The 21,023-nt window shown below is 42.4% G+C and overlaps 2 protein-coding genes across 6 annotated transcripts in view; one reads left to right on the forward strand and one right to left on the reverse strand.

The window, feature by feature from the left end:
- MYO1E (myosin IE) overlaps positions 1–14,583 on the forward strand; it is a 226,095-nt gene extending 211,512 nt beyond the window's left edge. For 3 of the 5 annotated variants that reach the window (XM_015638490.2, XM_015638488.2, XM_015638489.3), the window contains 10 exons: positions 615–759; positions 4,023–4,137; positions 4,828–4,997; positions 5,137–5,282; positions 5,751–5,897; positions 7,161–7,318; positions 7,740–7,832; positions 10,078–10,285; positions 12,818–12,987; positions 13,489–14,583. In XM_015638490.2, the coding sequence (XP_015493976.1) occupies positions 615–759; positions 4,023–4,137; positions 4,828–4,997; positions 5,137–5,282; positions 5,751–5,897; positions 7,161–7,318; positions 7,740–7,832; positions 10,078–10,285; positions 12,818–12,987; positions 13,489–13,565 (1,429 nt within the window). In that variant the 3' untranslated portion in view covers positions 13,566–14,583. Of the gene's footprint in view, positions 1–614; positions 760–4,022; positions 4,138–4,827; positions 4,998–5,136; positions 5,283–5,750; positions 5,898–7,160; positions 7,319–7,739; positions 7,833–10,077; positions 10,286–12,229; positions 12,988–13,488 lie in introns of those variants that run through there. The other 2 variants (XR_001523440.2, XR_001523441.1) reach the window with 2 other exon arrangements.
- Positions 14,584–16,012: 1,429 nt separating this feature from the next.
- Positions 16,013–20,853, reverse strand: CCNB2 (cyclin B2). The gene is made up of 9 exons (XM_015638511.3): positions 20,731–20,853; positions 19,710–19,838; positions 19,505–19,630; positions 18,933–19,103; positions 18,704–18,862; positions 18,166–18,402; positions 17,251–17,391; positions 16,579–16,689; positions 16,013–16,282 (listed from the first exon to the last, which is right to left on the reverse strand). Exons 1-9 carry the CDS (start codon positions 20,758–20,760, stop codon positions 16,181–16,183), a joined length of 1,206 nt encoding a protein of 401 aa, XP_015493997.1. The 5' UTR covers positions 20,761–20,853; the 3' UTR covers positions 16,013–16,180.
- Between the last annotated feature and the right edge of the window lie 170 nt (positions 20,854–21,023).

The following is a 21,023-nucleotide window of genomic DNA, read 5'->3' on the forward strand; positions in this document are numbered from 1 at the left end:
CATGAGAGAGAAGGCTAAATGCTTCTTTCTGTCAAAGACAAGTTAGAGCAATTCCCTGCTCCTTCTGGGCCCTTTGTGGGGTCAGTTCCCTGTGTGCCCTCAAGGCAGCACCAACATCACTGATGCTTTCTTCTTCCACCAGAAGCCAAGCCAGAGGCTTCCTGGGATAGGGCCAGGAATGGCTCCTTGCTAAATGCAGCCCAGCTGTTGAGCAGGTGGGTTAGAAGGACAAGCTGGTCTCTTGCTCAGAAGCAGAAAAGACCTTTGTAAGAATAAGGCAGAGAGAGAATGCTTGAGTGAGAAATTGGATGTGTGCTTGGGAATCAGTTTAGAGTTCCGAGGATGTAGGTACTCAGAACTTCCTGCAGTGAGCTGCTGCAGTTACCAGACGGCAACTTCACATCTGGAAATGGGAGACTCCAGAGCACTGTTGTCCTTTTCAGTTGTTTGGTCTCACTAAACAAGAAACATCTTAATACTGTGCATCTTCACACACACCAAGCCCTGCTGCCATTGCCACCCTCCCCATGGGCAGTGCTGGCCAAGAGTCAGTGGTGGTGTGCTGCTGCTGCGGTTTGACCCCAGGGTTTAATCTTTTCTGCTTGGTGGTTAAGGTATGCCATTCTGACCAAAGCAACCTGGCCCTTATGGAAAGGAGAAGAGAAACAAGGAGTCCTCCACCTGCTTCAGTCAGTCAACATGGATCCTGACCAGTACCAGCTGGGGAAGTCCAAAGTCTTCATCAAAGCTCCAGAGTCTGTAAGTGTGCCAGAACGCAATTCTTTAAATGCACAACTGTTTGCTGAAATTAAAGTCCTGCCTGCTCAAGTTGAGTATGATACCTGCTGAGGTGGGGGAAGTGTGAAAATCTAAGACAAATGCATCTGAGTGCATCTGTCATAGGGGCTGTGTGAAGGACACACTGTGTAAGGCCACTGCAGGGTTTTGGTATTTAATACAAAGAGAATTAAATGCATCAAGAAGAAAAATGGGTTATGAAGATGCTTGAACATTGGTCCTCTTCTTGTAACAAGAACTACTGATGAAGGTAGAATAGTCCCTAGGGATGGTGAGGATATGTTACACGGCATGGAGTAAACACTGTTCCAGAATGACTGCAACTTGAAATCCCAAAGAGAATATTAGGGAAGCATCACAAGGCTGGTTTTATCCTGTTGCTACTAAATTGTGCAAAATCTGTTGGGAAGAAAATTTTCTTACTTTGCTATTCAGAGAAGTTGTTAAGGAAAATCTGTGCTCTACTCATCCTCACATATTCCTGATGCATCAGAAGCAATGGGGCTTAGTTTGTGTAGCACAACTTGCAGCTGAGCATTGATTTCTTGGTGCTTTGAAGTTAGATGCTAAAATAAAAGCTGAACACTTCTGTGGCTATCATTTGCTGTTCCAGGAACATATATTTTTCTCTGTAGAACAACAGTAATGCAGGCAATGATGCTGCTGTGTCCAATCACATGGGAAGATATTTGTTAAAGGCAAAAAAAGAATGCTTCTCCAAGTTATAATAGAAATTTTGTTGTATCTGCCATAAAAAGGGTAAGATACTGTTTAGGAATAATGGGATTTACATTCCTGTCTACATCTGAGAAACATATTTATACACCACAGCATACAGTGCTTGAGATGTTGCTTATTACAGTACTTCAAGTGGCATGTTGGCAGAGCAGAAAACTAATATGGGATTGATCCTACTTGGTCATGGCAACAACAGCCAGCCAGTTCTGAGGGAGTGTGAGCTTTACCTGCTTCCTCTGGAGCACAGCTGTGATTTCTTCCTGGAGATTATTGGGAGTTTGGTCTTACAAAGTTGGTGTGATTTCCTGGTGTCTGTCTTCTGTTCAGAAGCCAAGTGGCAAGTGCTGCCATGGGATTGATGGATGCAGTTAATGATCTGTACCCCAACATGATGTGCTACTGGCTCTTTTGAGAGGATGGCATTGTTGTCCAGTGGAAGCAGCTTTCCATCCTGATGCATTGTTGTGATGCTGAGTCCTGTTTGCATGGATGTGTCATTTAATGGTGTACCTGTGAATTTTACTGAAGGGCATTCTGCAGGTTAGGACAGCATGAAATTGACTGGAAACTTCTTGGGATTGTGTTTTGATTTGAATTTAAATTAATGCTTTCACTTACTGTATATGTTTTCGTTACTATTTTTTTTTTTTTTTAATGCCATGAAAACTTTTTAAAATAAGTACCAAAATAAGTCTGGGCTTATTTTATTTTATGTTGAAAATGTTTATATGAACTGAATATTTTAAAGAGTAATTTATCTTCTATTAAGAAAGACAATTATCTTTCATCTTATATTACTAAAGTATTGGCTAGGATTGTATTGCCTCTGAGAAAAATAATCTTTTAGACAGTAAATGAAATTTTTTTTCTTCCACCAAAAAGAGCACCTGTTGTGGTTAAAGATGAAAAATACTTGATTTGCTTGAGAATGTAAGGGGAGGCTTTATAATGCATATTTTAGGAAAGGGCTTATGTAGTAGCTCTGTTTCTATAGGTTAAGAATTTTAGCTCAGCGATTTAGTCAAACTTCCTTAATGGTGACCTTCAGCTGCAGATGAAAGATTATTTTGCACTGAGGTTTTGCAATTAGCATTATTGTTAGAGAAATAAACAGTGAGTGTTCATGAGAGACAGCATCAATATTGTCACTGTAAGCTGAATTGCACAAAGGCTTGGTCGTGGCCCTGCTGCAGCTGAGGATGTTTTTGCACCAGGAGCTCTTGTGCCTGTGCTGAAACCCCAGCCAGTGCTTGTGTTCAGGAAGAGATTTTAATTTTTTTAAAAATAAGTTTGCTGCAGATGGAGAATTGCCAACTGTGAAATAAGGTTTTATGGGTGGCAGAAAGGCTTCATTATTTACATTTCCATCACACACCTGAATAAATAACTCTGTACAGGAGCAAGTGAGATTCTGAGGAAATGGTTTGCACCAGATCAAGTTTCCTTTCTCAGATCAGTATGAACAACAGTGTTTTTCTAGATTTGCATGGTTTAGATCAGTAAAGTAAAAAAAAAAAAAAATCTTAAAGCCTAGCTTTGCTTCTCCACATACCCATTTTTACTAGTTTTATCTCTTGAAAGCTAGAAGAAAACTCCTGTGAATATTTAAAGCTCAATGCGGGGAAATAATAAGCAGCAGTCACGTCAGTAGACTGATTGAATGCTCTAATTTAGCCAAATGCTTGTGCTCCTGATAAGACAAAAACCATATTCAACTGAAGTCTGTAAAAGGCTATAGTGAATATGGTGTATCCTACAATAATTATGAAGTTGTTCTAATACATTGAATTTACACGTGCTTTAATAGGACCTGGGAAATTCTCAGAAAAAGGGGGTGCACCTTCCATTCCTGTTTTAATAAAACAGTATTTTTGCTTGATTTCCAACATTCTAGACCCAAAAATCTTACTATGTCATATGAATTATATATTATATAATATATTATATTACTATGTCATGCTTGTGAATTATAAGGTCATAGTTACAAGTCCTGCAGCCAGCTGACAACCTTCAGTGGTGAGAGAGAATGGAGCCAGTGTACATGAGGGCATGAAGTTCATCCAGGGAAGAAAGTTGTTTGTGAACAGTTATGTTACACATTGCACAGATCCTCACGGACATGGCAGCATTCTGACAAGAGAAGTAGGAATTTTGGAGAATGTGTGGATGGAAGCTGAAGAAATGGCCAGTGGAGAATCTTGCATTGCACCAGTAGAATATTTCAGGGACAATCCATATTCCTCTTCCTTCATCATGGGGTCTGGAAATTAATGGGTAGACTGGTAACAGCCACAGCCACTCTAGCATCAGAGATTTCTTCCAGAAAGGCCACCTTAACATTCCAATCTCAGATCCCACAGTTGTGCAGGAGGCACCAGCTTCAGTCTAGAGTGAAATGCACTGGAGAGTTGTCGAAAATAAAATAGAGCTTTTTCTTGAACTTTGCATGTAAAATGTTTGACCCACCCCACTGTATCTTTCTGCAGCTGTTTCTGTTAGAAGAGATGAGGGAGAGGAAGTATGATGGGTATGCCAGGGCCATCCAGAAGGCGTGGAGGAAATACGCAGCCAGGAAAAAATACGTGCAGATGAGAGAAGAAGGTAGGTCAGAACTTCTGATGGCAGGGACTTCACACACACATGGTTCCAGGAACGGTGGGCACAGAGAGGAAGGAAATATCTCCCTCTCTGTAGGCAGAAGTTGCATTGCAGGTGACTGTCTCATAATGATTGCACTTTGTTGGACCTCTAAGATACCACTGATGAGGTCAACTGCTCTGCATGCACAGATCTCTTGGGCTGCCCACTGTTTTGCTCTCAAATCAAAGCCAGACTGAGTAGGACAGAGATCAGAGATGCTACTGCAGGGGAGGCAGAAAACTTCCCACAGTTACACTGGATCTGAATAATCTGTAGGTGATAAGATCAATCCATGGACTCTCCTGGGACTTAGTTGTGTGTGACCTGGGCTGTGTGAATTAACATGCTGGGTTTGGAAGGGTTAATCTTTACTTTCTAGCAGTGAGTTAGAAATTTCTTAGTTCCAAAAGTTCTCCCAATTAACCAGAACTACTGAACTTCTTCCGTAAATGTATTTCATTAGGAATGGATTTAGTGATCATCTATATCCTTATCTAAAGGATTAGTAGGGGTGCTTCACTGCTTTTCCATATTAGAAACAATGTGGTTATCACTTCCCAAGAGATTGTGTGAAACAGTTGGCTCTTTGAGAGCATGACTTTAGGAAATCTAGTAGATGCTATTAATCGATGTTTATGTTTTGTATTTAAGCATCAGACCTGCTGCTGAACAAGAAAGAGAGAAGACGGAACAGCATTAACAGGAATTTTGTGGGAGATTACATAGGCATGGAGGAACACCCCGAGCTGCGCCAGTTTGTGGGCAAGCGAGAGAAGATCGATTTTGCAGACACTGTAACTAAATATGACAGACGGTTTAAGGTGGGTGGAACAGCAACATCCCCTAAAGATGAGTTCTGCTGCGAGTCAGAGTTGTCTCCACCATCCTGTCCCAGGAAGTGCCCAGCTCAGGGTCACAGCACGCAGGACACGGCTGTGTATTTTCAATGTTGTGTTTCAGAGCGTGAAGCGAGATCTCGTCCTCACTCCCAAGTGCATTTACCTGATCGGGCGTGAAAAGATAAAGCAGGGCCCAGAGAAGGGCCAGGTGAAGGAAGTCTTGAAGCGGAGGATGGAAGTGGAGAGAATTCTTTCTGTTTCTTTAAGGTTAGTACTTGGAATGTATTTTTGCCATTGACAGAGTCATCTGTGTAGGACAGGGAAAATAAGTTGATTGATGAAGTGGGAATTGAAAGCTCTCTTTTTGAATTTGCTTGCTTTGGGTTTCAGACTTGCTTCAGTAACCTTTGAATTTCCAGTTTATCTCTTGTCACAAAATCTGCCATTACTGAAGAGAAAGATTATAATTGTGACTTTAATAGCACATGTTTTTTTGCTAACAGCAATTACTGTAAAATGACTAAATAGTATTCCTGTCTCTCAAAAGGGTTTCAGCTATTCTATTACCCTGAAAAAAACCAAACCTCTGAAGCAAGGCTGTGTAATTAATGATGCTTGGACTTTGTTGTGTTTTTAAAAATTAACCATGAGTACTCTGCAAATGTCATTATAATGCTGGCTGTATTTGCTGACGACATTTTAAACTGGATGGTGTGTGCTCTGATTTCCTTGCAGCACCATGCAGGATGATATTTTCATTCTACATGAACAGGAATACGATAGTTTGCTCGAATCAGTCTTCAAAACAGAATTTTTAAGCCTCCTATCTAAAAGATACGAAGAGAAAACACAAAGAAAACTACCTCTGAAATTTAGCAATACGTGAGTTATGGCTTTTTTCAATGGGCTTTTGGGGATAAATGTTTTGTTCTTGCTTCCAAGGCAAATAAGTGAGTGCAAGTTGTACATTGTTTGCAATAATAGGAAGGAGCATAGTGTAGAACCCTGTATGTGCAAGGAGACCAGACTTTGTGCTTGCCTTGTCAGAGTAACAGGTTAGCATTTACCAGGGCCACTGGACACTTCCTGCTGTGTGTGTGCATGGAGAGCTGCCTTTGTTCTCCTGACCGTGGCACCAGGACAGGGCCTCTGCACAGCTGCTGCTGGAGACTGCAGGGTGAAAAATAATTCTAAGGAGGCCTCACAAAAGCAAATGATATTTGGAACATTTTTTAGAAACAAGTGTGAAAACTTAGAGCATGTCTGATGCAGTTTGGCTGTGAGGACATCCTGGAAACAATCCCAACAAACGTGCTTTTGTTAATACTTCCACTCACTAAGGTGATGGGCAACAGCAGGCCTTGGATTTGTGTGTTTATTTTATTGCCTTCAAAAAGGTGGAGGAATTATGAAAAGCAACAGGAGATGACTATTTTTGTTTGGAAAGGGTGTAGAAGGAGAATTGAAGTAAGGAACATTCGTATAGCAAACACTCCTCTACAATGGGAATGCAAAGGCAGTACCAGAAGTAAACATCATGTATTGCACTTCTGGGGTCTTGCCTAAAATCCTGAGTTCAGTTCAGAGCAGATGGATAGTGTGGAAATGCTGGGAAAGAATGTGTGTGTGTGCCTGTGTGGGAAAGAATGTAAAACAAAGAGGCTGAGGTGTGTGTTTGTATGCAGAATGTTCCCTTGCAGCACAGCACAGCCCCAGAGCAGCCAGGGCAGTGCACAGCCACCCTCAGATGCACCAGTGTGTGTGTGTGTGTACCTCTGGCTCTGTGTGCAGGGAGTGCCCACAAACCAAAGCACTCGAGCAGCGCTAGCAGAGACTGTGGCTCAGGGCTGACACATCTCCTACTTGGATCTGCACTTTTTTATTCAAAGCTCGCTGTCCTCTCCAGTTCTTTGAGAAGCTGTACCAAGAAAGTTAAAATGTCAATTAAGAAGAACATTTTTTAAAAAAACATGGAAAAAGGGTTTAATTAGGTGGTTGTATCAGCTGAGTCACTCATGGAATGCAGATTCTCAGTCTAAGCTTTTAATTTTATATTTCTAAGTTACCTGCTGCCAAGCAATACTGCCTTGATTTAATGTAGCAATTCTGGTTTTTTTCATTCTTGTGTTCACACACTTCTGTCAGACTTGAAGTGAAGCTGAAGAAGGAGAGCTGGGGGCCCTGGAGTAGTGCTGGTTCTCGACAAGTGCAGTTTATGCAAGGCCAAGGAGATGTAGCTATTCTCAAACCAAGTAATAAAGTGCTGCAAATCAGCATTGGACCAGGGCTATCAAAGAATTCCCGTAAGTAAAAATTTCCTCTAGAATTTAGGGGTTTATAAAATCAGAAAGTGGTTGACTTTTTCTGTTCATGCATGGCTCTAGCCTTACCATGTCCTTTATTAATTTCTCCATAACACACAAAGATCCTAAGGGTACATCAGAGTCCCTTGCTGCTCTACAGCTGTCAGTGTTCTGGGCCTTGCTTCCTGTAGTTTCAAGAAGGCTTTGCTTTGTATCTTGCAGCTGAAATGCATTACAAAAGGGAGAATATCCCAAAGTCATCCTTTTTGCACCAAATGCTTTATAACAGCCTGGGCAACCCTGCAGGAGTCACATTCCTTATTCCTGAAGATCAGCTTTCTCATCACAGAACAGGGGGTCTGGCAGCCAGCTAATAAATGTAGTTGTGAAGGGGAAACAGAATGTCGCTGGTTTCTTCTAGGTCCTACTAGACGGAACCTTACCCAAGGCAGAGGATATTCCAGTAGGTCTCAAAATCAGACTTATCCTATGAGAGCTGCACCACCTCCTCCAGGTAAGTCCTCTTAGCTTGGACAAAACTGAATTCCAAATGGAGGCTTTTGGTTTTCTCTTGTCATCTGGCAAGTTTTATCCATTAAAAAAAACTATGGTAACAGTTTAAATTTCTCTTTGAAAGATACTGCCTGGAAAGCATCTGTTTGTAGGCATTTTATGAAGTGTTTTGCTGGATATTCCCCTGGAGCTGTCCTGCTTGATGTGATTGTGACTTGTTCAGACACTGAATCTAAACCTGACCCTGTAGCCATCTCCACTGTGAAGGGTACAAAAGCTCTGTGCCTATCAAGCCATAGACAAAGCTTCACAGTGAACCTGCTTTCAGAGCCAGCACAGCACAGAATGCAACCTGTGTCTCATTGTCCTGCCCTGGCAGACACGTTACAACTCCTGGGAGCCCTGGTGCTGGGACACAGCAGCCGTGCCAGAGATCAGCATGGCTCTTTCTGCAGGGGACCGATGTCATTAGGGCGTTCCACTTCTGCCCTGGGCAGATATGATTAATTTTGCCTGTGGACTCACAGAGGAGAACAATGTTCTATTGACTCAGTGTTTCCCAAGAGATTTTTTTTTTACTTACACTCCCAGAGTACTTTCTTTTTAACGAAGAGTCCTCTTTCAGTCTGCTGCTGTTTACTGAGAAGCACAATGCTAATGGTGGAAGTTAGGCATGTGACCAGTCTCGGTCACCAAATGAAACAGACCATTCCAAATCCTCACATCTCTATCAGTCAAACTAGATTGTGTGATCTGCCAGAACTGGTAGTGAAGTGGGAAATTACTGTAAGAGCTGACCTGTCAGCAAACAGAGATTGTAGAGCATCAGTTCAAGCAAGGACAATCTGGTTTGTATTTTCAAAAGCTGTTTCAGCAGTTCTATAGCTAGAAGTGGTGTTACTGAAGTTAAGTGCTGTGTTGACCCTCGGGCATTGGGCTATCACATTTAAAAGGTGAGTAGGCTTTCCTACAAACCTCTCCGTACGTTACAGTTACAATGCTTTTTGTTTATTTGGTTGTTTTTTGAATGTTGAACTCTTGGAAAGTAGCCACACATAGCTGGACAAACAAAATTGCAGACAGGTGTTACAAAAGAGTTCCAGGTAAAATGTCCAGACTTTCAAGAAGTTTGAAGCCATATTACAATTTGTGCAAATTCCTCCTTGAAAGTCCCAATTATCTCTGCTATTTTCCCATCTTGTTTTGAAATCAGTGATGCAGTAGCTGAACAGCATGCTCTGTACAGGTTCAGAATAACCCAAACCTTTCTTTATATCACCATAATGTATGTGCCATGCTGGCTTGGATTGCAAAGTGGGGTTTACACAGGAGTCTATGACCCTTAAGCTCTGCCACAGTACCCAGAGAACATCGGAAGCAAAGACCAGATGTTACAGGCAGTAGGGTTTTCCCAGGTGCTGAGATTATGAATTCTCTCTGCACAGCTGTTCTTTCTGCTCATGTTTAGCAGAGGTAATCACAAATAGCAGAGGAGAGGGTCACCCATGTAACTGAGGAAACTGATTTTTAATAGAATCCAATAGAAAACAAAAAAATGTTTTAGGAATGTAAAGTATGCAGATGAGCTCTTTAGGCCCTGATATTGCAAGTAGCTCAGACATGGGTGGGTGTGCTTTAAATTCAAGTTAGAGGCATAATTATTTGGTTAAAGGCATTATACCTATGTCAGTCCTAGACAATTCAAACTCCTTTTCAACTATCAAAATAGCATCAAGGCATTTTTTTTAACAAAACAATAAAATAGCCCAAACACCCCCCACCCGCATACTTGTTAAAATAGACAAGTATTTATAGCAACTTAATAAAAACAGTCAAATTCCTTGACTATGTGGTAGACTGAGTTTGAACTTCAAAAGAGAAGAAATTTTGGCTAGCTTTGGATTAACCCTTATCTGGATAAAATGTTGTGCAGTGTTTTAGAGAGGAGTTGGTTAGCTAACCATGTTAGTTAAACAGGAACTCAGCTGAGAGCTAATCCTTGTGCTTTCTTGGAACACCCAGGGCACATGTCTTCAACCTGAGCACAAGTGCATGATGTTGGAAACCCCAAACAGATTGCCAGCAGACCAGAAATCGGGTATAAATCAACATTTCAACATGACTGTGGTTTTGGATTCCTTGATAATGGGGCTCTCTGAGAGCTGAGTGACAGCTAAGCCATCAAAGGTTTACCTTCACTGAGCTGGCATTGGGACTGCATGCACTCACCCTTTATTTATTTCTAGGTCAGCAGCAAAATGGAGTAATAAATCCCCCCCAATCTGCAGCCCATCCCCAGATGCCAGGAAATCAATGGGCCAATCAGAAGAACCTGTTGTACACAAGTATGACACGACCAGCTTTACCACGGCAAACGTCAGGAGGATCAGGCAAGATTTCACAACAACCACAAAGCTTGGATTTCTTGAAAGTACCTGACCAAGGAGCAGCTGGGTAAGATTTTACATTGAATCTGATAAAAAGTGTCCATTTTTGCAAATAGTTTTACACACTCAAACTGTTCATGACTGATAAACTCTGTACATTAATCACCAGGTTGTGCTATTGAGCTGTACACAAAGGTATCATTATCCATTCCACCAGATTCCAAAACACTACATACTCCATCCTAGACTTGTAGGAATAAAGGTGAAGCAGTTCTGGTTTAACACCTTAAATTTGAATGTTGAAGGCCTTAAAAAAATTTTAAGGGTTTGCAGTGACCCAACAGTTTCTATTTCAACTCAGCCCTTACTCCACTCAGTAGAACATTAGTGGAGCTTGACTGTAGTGGGAATTTTGAGTGTCACTTAATTGTCAAAGACTGCTGCTTATTCAGCAGTTCTAGGGATAAAAAGGAAGAATTTAGTTTAGAAGAAGCAGTTTGCTGCTGACTTCCCATGGATCTGCATGAATGGGGGTTCTTGAAGCCAGCCAAAACCTATTTATTTTTAACCATATCAAGAGCAGCTTTCTGTACAAGCAGTCCTGTCTCAGCTGTCTGTCAGCAGACAAACTCCTTAGCAGGTGTTCTGCACTTCTGCTGCTGTGTGCTTCAACAGGCTGATTATTAAGTGGATTAATTAAAACATTAGTGAACATTACACACTTCACAATTATCAAATAGTATGTAAATGTGCACAACTGATAGATTTTGAGAACTGAAAGTGCATGAGATTCCTGAGGAGCTTTCTAGTTCCTAAACATGGAGCCCTCAAGCGGGGTTAGGCATGTACAGAGGTCTTTGCAATTGGTCTAATGGCAGTCATTTTAACCCAAGTGTCAGACATAAGATATTTCAGGTATATTTAGAGCATTTTTATGTTTAAGATCAATCTTGAAATAAGAAAGAAATCAGAAAGAAGTGGCCACTGCTACTTATTTACCACTTTGAAACCCATCAGCACATGTCAACAGGCACATTTCCATCGTGTAATAACTTCCATGGTTTGGGTGGTGAAATGTTGTCACATGTCAGCTTCTTCCTAAACTCTTTTACTAATACTAGATCTTACTTTGTCTTGAGACTACCATTCATGTAACAATAAAAACACATAAGCCATAGGTTAAAACCAAAACCAGACGTGCCAGGTGTTCTGCAGCAGTAACAAACCTAAGGAAGTACTCTCACAAAAGTGACATTCCCAAGGCTGTCTTCCTGACCATTATGAGCTCCTTTATTAATACACTGAAAAGAAACAAGATAATTGTATTCAGCGGTGCATTTCAGACACATTTCTGTGCCTGTTCCTTTTCAAAAGGATGCTGTGAGCTACAAGAGGTGTGAATTTATTATTTCAAGACCATAGCCATATATAAGCAGATATAATTTTTAAGGAGTAGAATTAGGTTTTTTAGTAAAGTTGCCAAGAAGGATGTAGTGGTACCAACAATCCAGCACAAGACCAAGATTAAAATCAGCAGGCTCACCCCCAGCAGCAAAACATCTTAAATGAGATTCTGTAGTTCTACTGTAGCTGTGTAAAAGCTGAGATATTTTCCAAGACTTGTGCTGAATTCCTTCATTTCCATATGTAGGTCTAGGTTTCATGTCTCCTATCCTGAGCAAAGGCAGTAGATGCTGAGGAACGGGAGAAAAATCTCTCCCCCTCATAGATACATTGAGAACTGAAGCGTTGTTATAATCCATACTACAGATCTTATTTTCTGGTGCAGTTCACTACAAAATTAGAATTAGAGGTTTATTGACAAAACTAAGCCTAGGATTTCATGTAAGTAACTGTAACCCTGTTCTGCAAAAGCTGTGTTACCATGGCATTAATTACATGACATGATCACAGTTCATTCTCCTCCACATCATTACATTACGTTTTTAGTCATTCAGCACATATACTATTAAACTGACATACTGAGTCTAATACCTGTTCTCTCTTCCAGCCTTTATTAGCTGATGAGCTGGCAAAATGCATTTCTTCCCTCTTTCCCCTTCCTAATCTTTGGAGTGGTCACAGCTGTGACAGTTTGTGCAGCATCTCCCCTGCTGCTTCAGAGTTGGCTATAACAGAACAAGTCCATAGATGGCCCTGGAATCTGAGGCAACTTAAGAGATACCAGTCTCTGTTACAGCTTAGTCACAAGAATGGTAAAGTAGCAAGCCTGTGAGCTAGAACTTTATTTTTGATACTGAAAACTAAATCACTGGTGACTTTGGGGCAAGGGGAGAGACACAGCCTAAGCTGTGTAGATACCAAGATATGCATGAACCGCATGTGCACATTTGCTTCCATTTCAGCCTGGACACTAAATGTTTTCTAAGCATTTGAACTGCTGTTGGGAAGTACCTACTCATCCACTTCCATTGAAAAAAATGGAAACTGTCTCTCTCACAGAGAGGTCTCACACTGCTACTTTTAATGGTTGTGACATTCAAGAAAATGTGTTTTCCTTGTTCTATATGATGTTCTTTAAAATGAATTCATTAAGAGGGGTTTGGTAAAGCTGAGGTTGAGCCCTTGGTGTCCGCAGTGTCCGCAGGCAGAGCTCGAGCCGCCCGCCGCCGGCCGGAGGAAGGCCCAAGCCGCAGCCCAAGCCCAAGCCGCAGGTGCCGCAGTGCCGCGCGCTCTACGCCTACGACGCGCAGGACACGGACGAGCTCAGCTTCAACGCCAACGACGTCATTGACATCATCAAAGAAGGTACAAAATTGGCTACAATTCTTTGAGGTCCATTGCCACAAGGAGTTAGGACAGCGCTTTCTGAGCCACCCCACTTCCTCTTCTCTTCTTAGGCTTCCAAATTTCCATGATGGCTCAGGGGGCAGAGAAATCTCCATCCACCCCAGTCCAACCTCTTCAGTCAAGAGCATGCCAGAGAGAGACCAAGGGCCTGTCACTGGGAACTGCCAAGCTGTACACCTAGACAGTAATTCTGGCACTGGCTCTAGAGAAAAATTAGCCTAAACCATAGCTGTAGCACAAGCAGCAAAATATAATTAACTAGTTCCAGCTCTGGGTCTCCAAAGCACCCTCCTCAATGCAAAATGATGTTGCCAAAAGATGAACACTTTTAAAAAAAGTCTGTCCCCTCATTTCTTCTCAAAAAGGCTCTCCCTGAGTGGCACAGCTTTGCCAAGATTGCACCAAGTACACAGAAAGGCTTCCAGAGCCTCACCCCTTACCTTGCTGTCCTTTTTGCAGATCCTTCTGGCTGGTGGACAGGAAGACTACGAGGGAAACAAGGTCTGTTTCCCAACAATTACGTCACCAAGATTTAAAAGACTGTCAGGCAAAAATTGGTGTAAAGGTACCAGTGGTTGAAGATGTTTTCCCTTGCCTTCAGGACATTGTTCTTCCAAGGTCTGCCGTTCTCAGCAGTATTTTCACCAGTAAATTGTGTGTGAGTGAGAAATCACCCAAAGCACAGACTTTGCTCTTTGTCTCAGCACCATACAGTAATGAACTGACCAATTATTTATTATATTTAAAACCTGGTTTAAAACACCTGGTAAGTGAAGAATGCTCAAACCTATCATCTTCCTGAAACGGGTGATTTACAGTCTGGAGCCAGGGACTTCGAAAGGGGTGTGTTTAGTAAGTGCCTTCAGCTGAATATCATAAACTTTTTAATTATCTACTGAAGATAATGTTAAATGCACATTTCCTCTAATGCAGATCATTCTGGGGAACATGTTAATAAGTATGCTGCTACATGTCAAAAAGATTTAGGCTTATTTGGGATATTACCATCTAAAAAACTACTGTGATGGTCTATTTAAGTAATTCTGTACAGAGATGTAATGGAACTGGTTTGTGTTTGCAGGTGTGTTTAGGGACTCCAACAGGCACTGTAAGAATTTAAAACAGAAAACCACATAGTACTGTATGCTAAACAATGTTGCCTTCTTCAAGATTTATATTATAATATGGCTGGCCCATGTTGGATTTATGTTTAATACTCTGCCTGTTGTTATAGGAAGTGTCTTTATGCAGAGCTGTACATTTATAGAAATAGTTATATACTGTATATAAAAACTGGTTATGATAAAAACATGTATAAAGGTATAATGCAGTAGAATCCACTGTTCTTATTATGATGTAGTACTGCTAGAATTTTTATGCCAGGTACTTACAGATATGCACTACTCCTCCTCCTTTTAAATAGCAAAAGCACAGGTGTTACTGCCCAAGTCTGATTGCCTCCCCCAGCAGAGTGGCTGTTGCTTGCCCTGCAGTTCTGAGAATTCCTGCTTTGCCTTTTGAACCTCCATAAAATAAAATACAGGAAGATAAACAGGTTTGTTCTCTGTGCCATTTGTTCTCAAATAAACAGATCCCTTCACAACAATGGCTTTGGGATTTTACTACACTGACTTCTAAAGAAAAAAACCCTTTTTTGACTCCAAACCAAATTATTTTCCCTTTGCCCAGCTGAAGTGCTGTGCATTTCATTCTCTCATGTTAAGAGCAGTTAAAAAGCCCTGCAGATATTGGTATTAAAAAGTTGCATAAGCTTTAAAATATAGCTAAAAATCTTAAATCCCTCCCTCCTAAACCATTGCCTAAGCCTAACTTAGGTACATAAACTCCATCTTTTATGGAAGCTGTTTCTGGGAGCCAGAAAGGAGGATCTCACTCCAGAGGAATAATAGCCACACAAGGAATGAAGCACATTTTTCAGAAGACCATTTGCAGCAGTTTCTAGGCTTACTTATTGCAGGGAAGAGAAAAATCTCCTGCTTGAGGAGATAAAACCCAGTGGCTTTACCATCCTTCCCACAGGGGAACACTCTGGTCTAGGTCAGTTCTGTAGCATCAAGTTCTTGCCTTCTACATCAGAGCCAGCACACTCATGAAGAGGAGATGCTGAGCAATCATAGAAGAGCTAGGCATGGAAGGGAGGTACTGAGTTCAGTATAACCTGGAGACTATCAAAAGGTCTAATTTAACATTACTTATACAAGATGAATTTAACAAAGAGACATACATGAGACAGTGAGGCAGAAAAGTTGCATTACTTACATGTGTGTGTTCCCTGAGCATACAGATATTGACACTTAGATTAGAAACAAAGACAAGCAAAGTGTCAAGGAAGTGACAAGATGAACTGCCTTGTGCTGAGTTTGACTCTAGGATGGTGGGGGGGAAATGTGGGCAAACAAACAGGTAATGAAAAACCTCAGGGGGCTCTTTTCAGGAAGTGGAGAAGGTTTCAAGAACTGAGCTGCTTTCAAATGGTCTCATGCCCACAGTTCCACTCCTGTATTCCCTGCACAGCTGATAGCATTATAGGCGATGTCCAATTTTTCTACCTTAGCTCCCTTTTTTTAAGCACACAGAAATGCAAAGATGTACAAGGTTAATACCTGTTCAAGCCAGCCTACATATTTCCCCAAACTTGAAGGCACCTAACTACAAAAAAAGAAATTAATTCCAGTATACTTTCTTGGAAAAAGGCACTGAAATGAAATGAAGTACACATTTAGTGTTCTTTAAGGTACAACAAAAATATGCACTGTCTGCCTCCTCTTTATGTTAAGAGTGAAAATAAGTTAATAAATATAATGCAATATATAAAGCTTGGAGATCCTCTCTGGAAGCAACCACAGAGAATAATCAAGCTCATTTAATTGCAAGTTGTAAAAATCACCTATTTAGTCGAATGTCCCACTTGGACATCAGATTGCAAATGTGTAGGTTGTACCTTAAAGAGTCACACTCAGTATTTAAAAGAAAGGAGTTTTATTTTTAGATAGAAAGCTGTGTTACAAAGTAAATTTAAAATATCACCTTCTGCATGAGTCGGAACTGTCTTTGGGAGACTGGAACGCTATGTACAAAAGCAGTAGACAGACAAAGTGCACACCCCATCAGGTCCTGGCTGCCCAGGGCTTCACAGGAGCGATGCAGCCAGATCCTTGATGACTTCACTGTTCAGCTGAGGGATGGTGCTGATGGTCAGTAGTTTGCTGCTTGCATACTTGTTCTTGATAGCCTGCAGAGTGGAGAACAGAGACACTAAAGTTTCACACATAAACTACTTACGCAGATAAGTTTGGGTCAGTTTGCCTGCCTGCTTGGAAAACAAGCAAACCAACAAGGCTGGCACTGAATCAGTCTGCAAAGCAATAAAGAGCACAATTTGTCTAAAAGGTTTTGCTGTTAACATTAATGCAACAGGCTTTGTCAGAGCAGTATATGCTTTATACAGAGTATCTACCTACCTAAGGAGCCACGAATTGCAGCAAAACTATTTTTAAAATATTAAAGGATTTTAGTAGTTATACTTACAGTGTATTTGGTTAACTTCTCATTTACTTTGACCACATTCTTTGCCATATGTTTCATGGTCATCACGAGACTGTCTTCTGCATAGCCAGTGTAGTACTGCTGCTTTGTACCCTGCAGCAGAACAGTAACAAACTTGAGATTTGTGAAGGGGGAATTGCTGCTCGAGGCACAATCACTACAGGCAGCAAACACCCTGAGCTTCATGGCTAAGCCTCAAGTGCTGGAAACTGTAGCTGTCAGTTTAAATGACAGATCCAGACTAACCTGACGTATAGAGGTCTGAACACATCAATTTCAAGGATCATGCCTTTAGACTGAATAGAGGATAAAAAAAGCAACTACCTGCTGAATTACAACTCACTGCTCATGGTCTACAACTTCATTATGCTACATGCACTGCAAGGATTATGAAATTACACTTTAACTTACAGTGTAGCCTTCAGTAACTCAATGCTTTCATGAGAACAATCCTTTTGTACCCCAGTATTCAAACAGCAAAGGAATGTGTTTTTACTGGTACATTCCTTTTTCTACCTGCCACTATTGCATCAGGCTCTCCAACCATCATTCCAGCACCAGCACTGTTGCCAACCTAAACACAGTTTTTAAGTACTTTTTTATTGGTTCTTATTCCACTGTGTGAAGAACAATGAGTTTGATTAAAATACTCACCCACTTGTTGTGTCCCAGAATCTTCTGAGACAGGCACAATGCAGCAGCTGCGATCTCTGAAGGCCGATGGTGAACCATGTCATAGTCTATCAGTGTCAGCTCCATCAGGTATTTTGCTAGAGTGTGTTGCTTAGCATCAGCCTAGAAGGTTGAGAGCTCGTTAATCCAGTTTGACTTCACTTTAGCATAATCACTCAGAATTGCTTATTGTGTTCAAAAACAAAAATAGCAAAATCTTTACTACTACAGTTTAGTTCCTTTCTAACACATGTTCCTTTAAAAATCAAGACCAGCAGCCATTTGGAATTTAGACACAAAGTTAAAAGTGAGGGACCTTAACAGAAAACTGCAGTATCAGGTACTGCTGTGCCCAACCAGGAACACTAATGCTCCTTCTGGAATGCAGACTGGGAGGGGAGGTGTAAAGTGACTTAAGGAGAACCTCATTTCAGTTACCCAGTGGTCTGCTGAGGTAATTAAAGCCCACCTCAAGAGTGGACAGTCACTTGAATACAATGACTGAGGTAGAGAAAAAAAAAAGGGTCAAAGAGAAAGCTTATCTTTTGATTCTTCAATAACACAATATTTGCAACCAGCAGTTACAAAGAACTGCAATACTGCTAGTTATACTAATAATCCTGGTCACCAGGATTAAAATGATTAAAAGCAAGGGTTCTGAGCTTAACAGTAAGATTACTTCAACTAAGGCAGAACACAAGCCTCAGTAAATAGAAATGTGAAAGACTGTTGGCTGACATTGTTGTGTTACTCCACACGGTGGAGTTTCAGAGCTGAGCATTTCTTCATCCAGCATTTAAGCTGGAGGAACTAGAATCAAAGATAAAAATGCCAGAAGCAATCCTGATAGGCTTTACCAACACAAGAAAGTGCTAGATAATGAGGACAAGTACCCACCTCCCCAGCTTTTGATGCTCTTCTTAAGAAGTGAATTGGAAGAGGTCGCCCCAGGTCGAAGTTTAATTCTTTAAGAATAATCATCTCCATTTCTCTAATTTCACTACTGGTGTAGGCATTGTCAGTAATGTAAACAAAGTCTGCTACATCAGGAGACAATATCTCTTCATATTTTGAAGCTACAAGCAGCGCTGTTACACCCACCAGCTGAAGCTTCTTGCGAGGTACTGGATGACTCTGCAACACAGACATTTAAAAATGCAGGCCCTCAAGTGTCAAACTCTAGATAATCAGATTCGTATTTATCAGTTTAGAATATCAGCATGACAGTGTAAAATGAGTGTAAAAAGGTTTTCACTCTAGTCAAAGGTGCCTGTATAATGACGGGCTCAAAGAAGCAGCCTCAGAGTTAAGATGCTGCACTGTAACAGCTCTTACAGAGCAGATTTGGTAGATTGTTAGATTTCTAAAAATCCCAAACTCCTTTACAAACATGGTAACTGAGTAATTACTGAGCATGACTTGAAGGAGATCTCACCTGTAAGAAGCGATCCATGATGGCCACACACATGTAGAGTGTCTCCTGCAGGAGGCGGAATCTCAAGTGCACCTGGACGAGCCAGTCCACCAGAATCGCGCGCATGCGCCCGTTGGTCATCCTCCCGTCCAGGTAGTGTGGGCGAACCGACTGCTGCAGCTGTGGGGAGAGCAGGGTGAGCAGCCAGGTAACCCCCCTGAGACACTGGGGCAGCCATGGGGCATCCTACCTCGAGCTCCCTCAGGTACAGGTAGATGTCCTTCACGTAGTCACTACACAGCTGGGGGTTCTCCCAGTCATCAGCATCAATGTCTTCTACGTTGTTAAGCAACACGTCAGAGAAGGCTTGGCACAAATCCTCCTCTTGCATTGATACATCCATAGGGACAGGAGACAGAACCTAAGGAATAGATCATATCTGTTAACACATCTTATGGATTTACTGTTTAAGTTTCTTTGTTTCCATGTTTCACCAGCCACTAATAAAATTTTAGACAGAAGTTGAAATCAAGCTTGGGCTCCAGTGCAGCAAGTTTCCACTGACACGCACAAACACGGAATCCCAGGATCTTCTAGTAATTGCCAGCTAAAGCAGAAACTTAATCCAGTACTTGAACAGCTCATTCTGCCACCTGAACGCCAGCCTTTAAATATAACATGCATTAAACAAAAACCTCCATACAGAGGCTTTGCTTTTTCAGCAGGGGAAGAATGAGATGCAGCCACAGATAAACTATTGTAAAGGTAGAGCTCAAAGTTGCAAATCAAATTTAAAACTGGAACAGTATCATCACTTCCTACCTTTGGAACATCAATTTCTTTGTTTGCTTGATTTACAGCAGCTGGAGCTTTGGGCAGTACAATTTCGTTTGTCACCTTGCTAGGTCCTTTCACAGGCTTTATAGATGCTTTGGGACATTCTGTTTTCTGTCATGAAAACATTTATTATTAGTACAGAGCAGCAATCCAACTTCTCCCTGTGTAGAGATTTTAAGTGTTCTTTTACCTTAGATATGTGTGTTCCTCTTGTTGCAACTTTATTTCCTATTTCTTCTAAAGCAGCCCTTTTGCCAGTCACGTGGGGTTTTGCTTTACTTCTAAGGTCAGACACAGCATTCTCCATCCCTCTAGTGATCTAAAATGATAAAATTACAAAAGCTTTAGTCAAAGACCAACAACTTTCCAATGCCTGACTCAATTATACTTACCACCTGTGTACCTTCATGCTTACAACCAGCTTTTACTTCCAAAACAGTCACATATGTTCAGAGGAAGAAGTCTCCTCTCTAGGATCAGAGCACTGTATTTCTGAATGGTGTTGTAAAATTAAGCAATGCACCCTCTCTCATATTTTTCAAGGTCAGACTGCTCATCTATTATTAAGTCCATTATTTTTACGCTTTGTAACTGCAGCAGCGCCCCCCAGAGGATGCTTAGAGCAAGTTATTACATACGTGCCATATTAATTAAAAAGCTATACTATGCACGCAAAAATTAATATTATTTGTTATGCACAACAATGAAATCACCAGGCTTCACGTTTTTCATGGAGTTCAGTTTAGATCATTAGACAATCAACACAGAATAGAGGCTCCTGTAGTCCCTTCCTACACCTCCCCCTAAAGCAGCTTTAGTTTTCCCACTCCCACATTCCCCCCCCCCCCAAAAACCCTTTTTCCCCCCCCCCCCCCCCCCCCCCCCCCCCCCCCGTTCCGCGGGGGAGCCGCGGGCAGCCGAGGCCAGGCCGAGGCGGGAGCAGCGCCTGCCGCTGCCCGTACCGGGGCCCCCTGACACCGCTGGGCCACAGCTCGGCCCGGCCGCCGCCCCACCCGCCCAGGTACGGGGGGCCCCGGCCGGTCTGAGCGCCGAGAGCCGCCCCCCACCCGGCCAGCCCCACCCGGCCAGCCCGCGGCCCCCGCGCCGCCCGAGGGCAAAGAGCGACGGAGCCCCTTGGCCGCCTCACTCTCGCCCCCCGGGCTGCTCCTCTGTCGACCCCCGGCCCGCCCGCCTCCCGTGTTGGTACTCACAGGGGCACGGCGCGTCACCGGCAGCGCCATGGGCACGGACACGAGGGGGGGCCGCTGTCGCCGCTCCGTAAAGAACCGTTCCGCTCTCCAGCCAAACCGGCGGCCGCTCCCTCACGCTGCCGCGGCTCCCTTTAAACCCCGTCCTGCTCTACTATTGGATAACTTCGTACGATGCACGCGTCCGATTGGTCCGCCTGCGCAGGCCCCGCCCCAGCAGGAAACGGCTGTAGCCGCTTCCGGTGGCGGCGCGGGGGCCGCAGCGCCTCCTGAGGGCGGGGCCGGGCTCGGCTCAG

This window comes from Parus major, chromosome 10, assembly GCF_001522545.3.
Source record: "Parus major isolate Abel chromosome 10, Parus_major1.1, whole genome shotgun sequence".
In the NCBI taxonomy this organism is placed as follows: domain Eukaryota; kingdom Metazoa; phylum Chordata; class Aves; order Passeriformes; family Paridae; genus Parus; species Parus major.

Bases quoted from the DNA above. Each gene is read 5' to 3' on its own strand.
- CCNB2 (XM_015638511.3), bottom strand. From the start codon at position 20,760: ATGGCGCTGCCGGTGACGCGCCGTGCCCCT. The intron at 19,631-19,709 runs GTAAAAGAACAC...TTTTCATGACAG, and splicing joins GAGGAACACACATATCTAAG to AAAACAGAATGTCCCAAAGC. The intron at 17,392-18,165 runs GTGGGTACTTGT...TCAACCTTCTAG, and splicing joins GAGCATCAAAAGCTGGGGAG to GCTGATGCTAAGCAACACAC.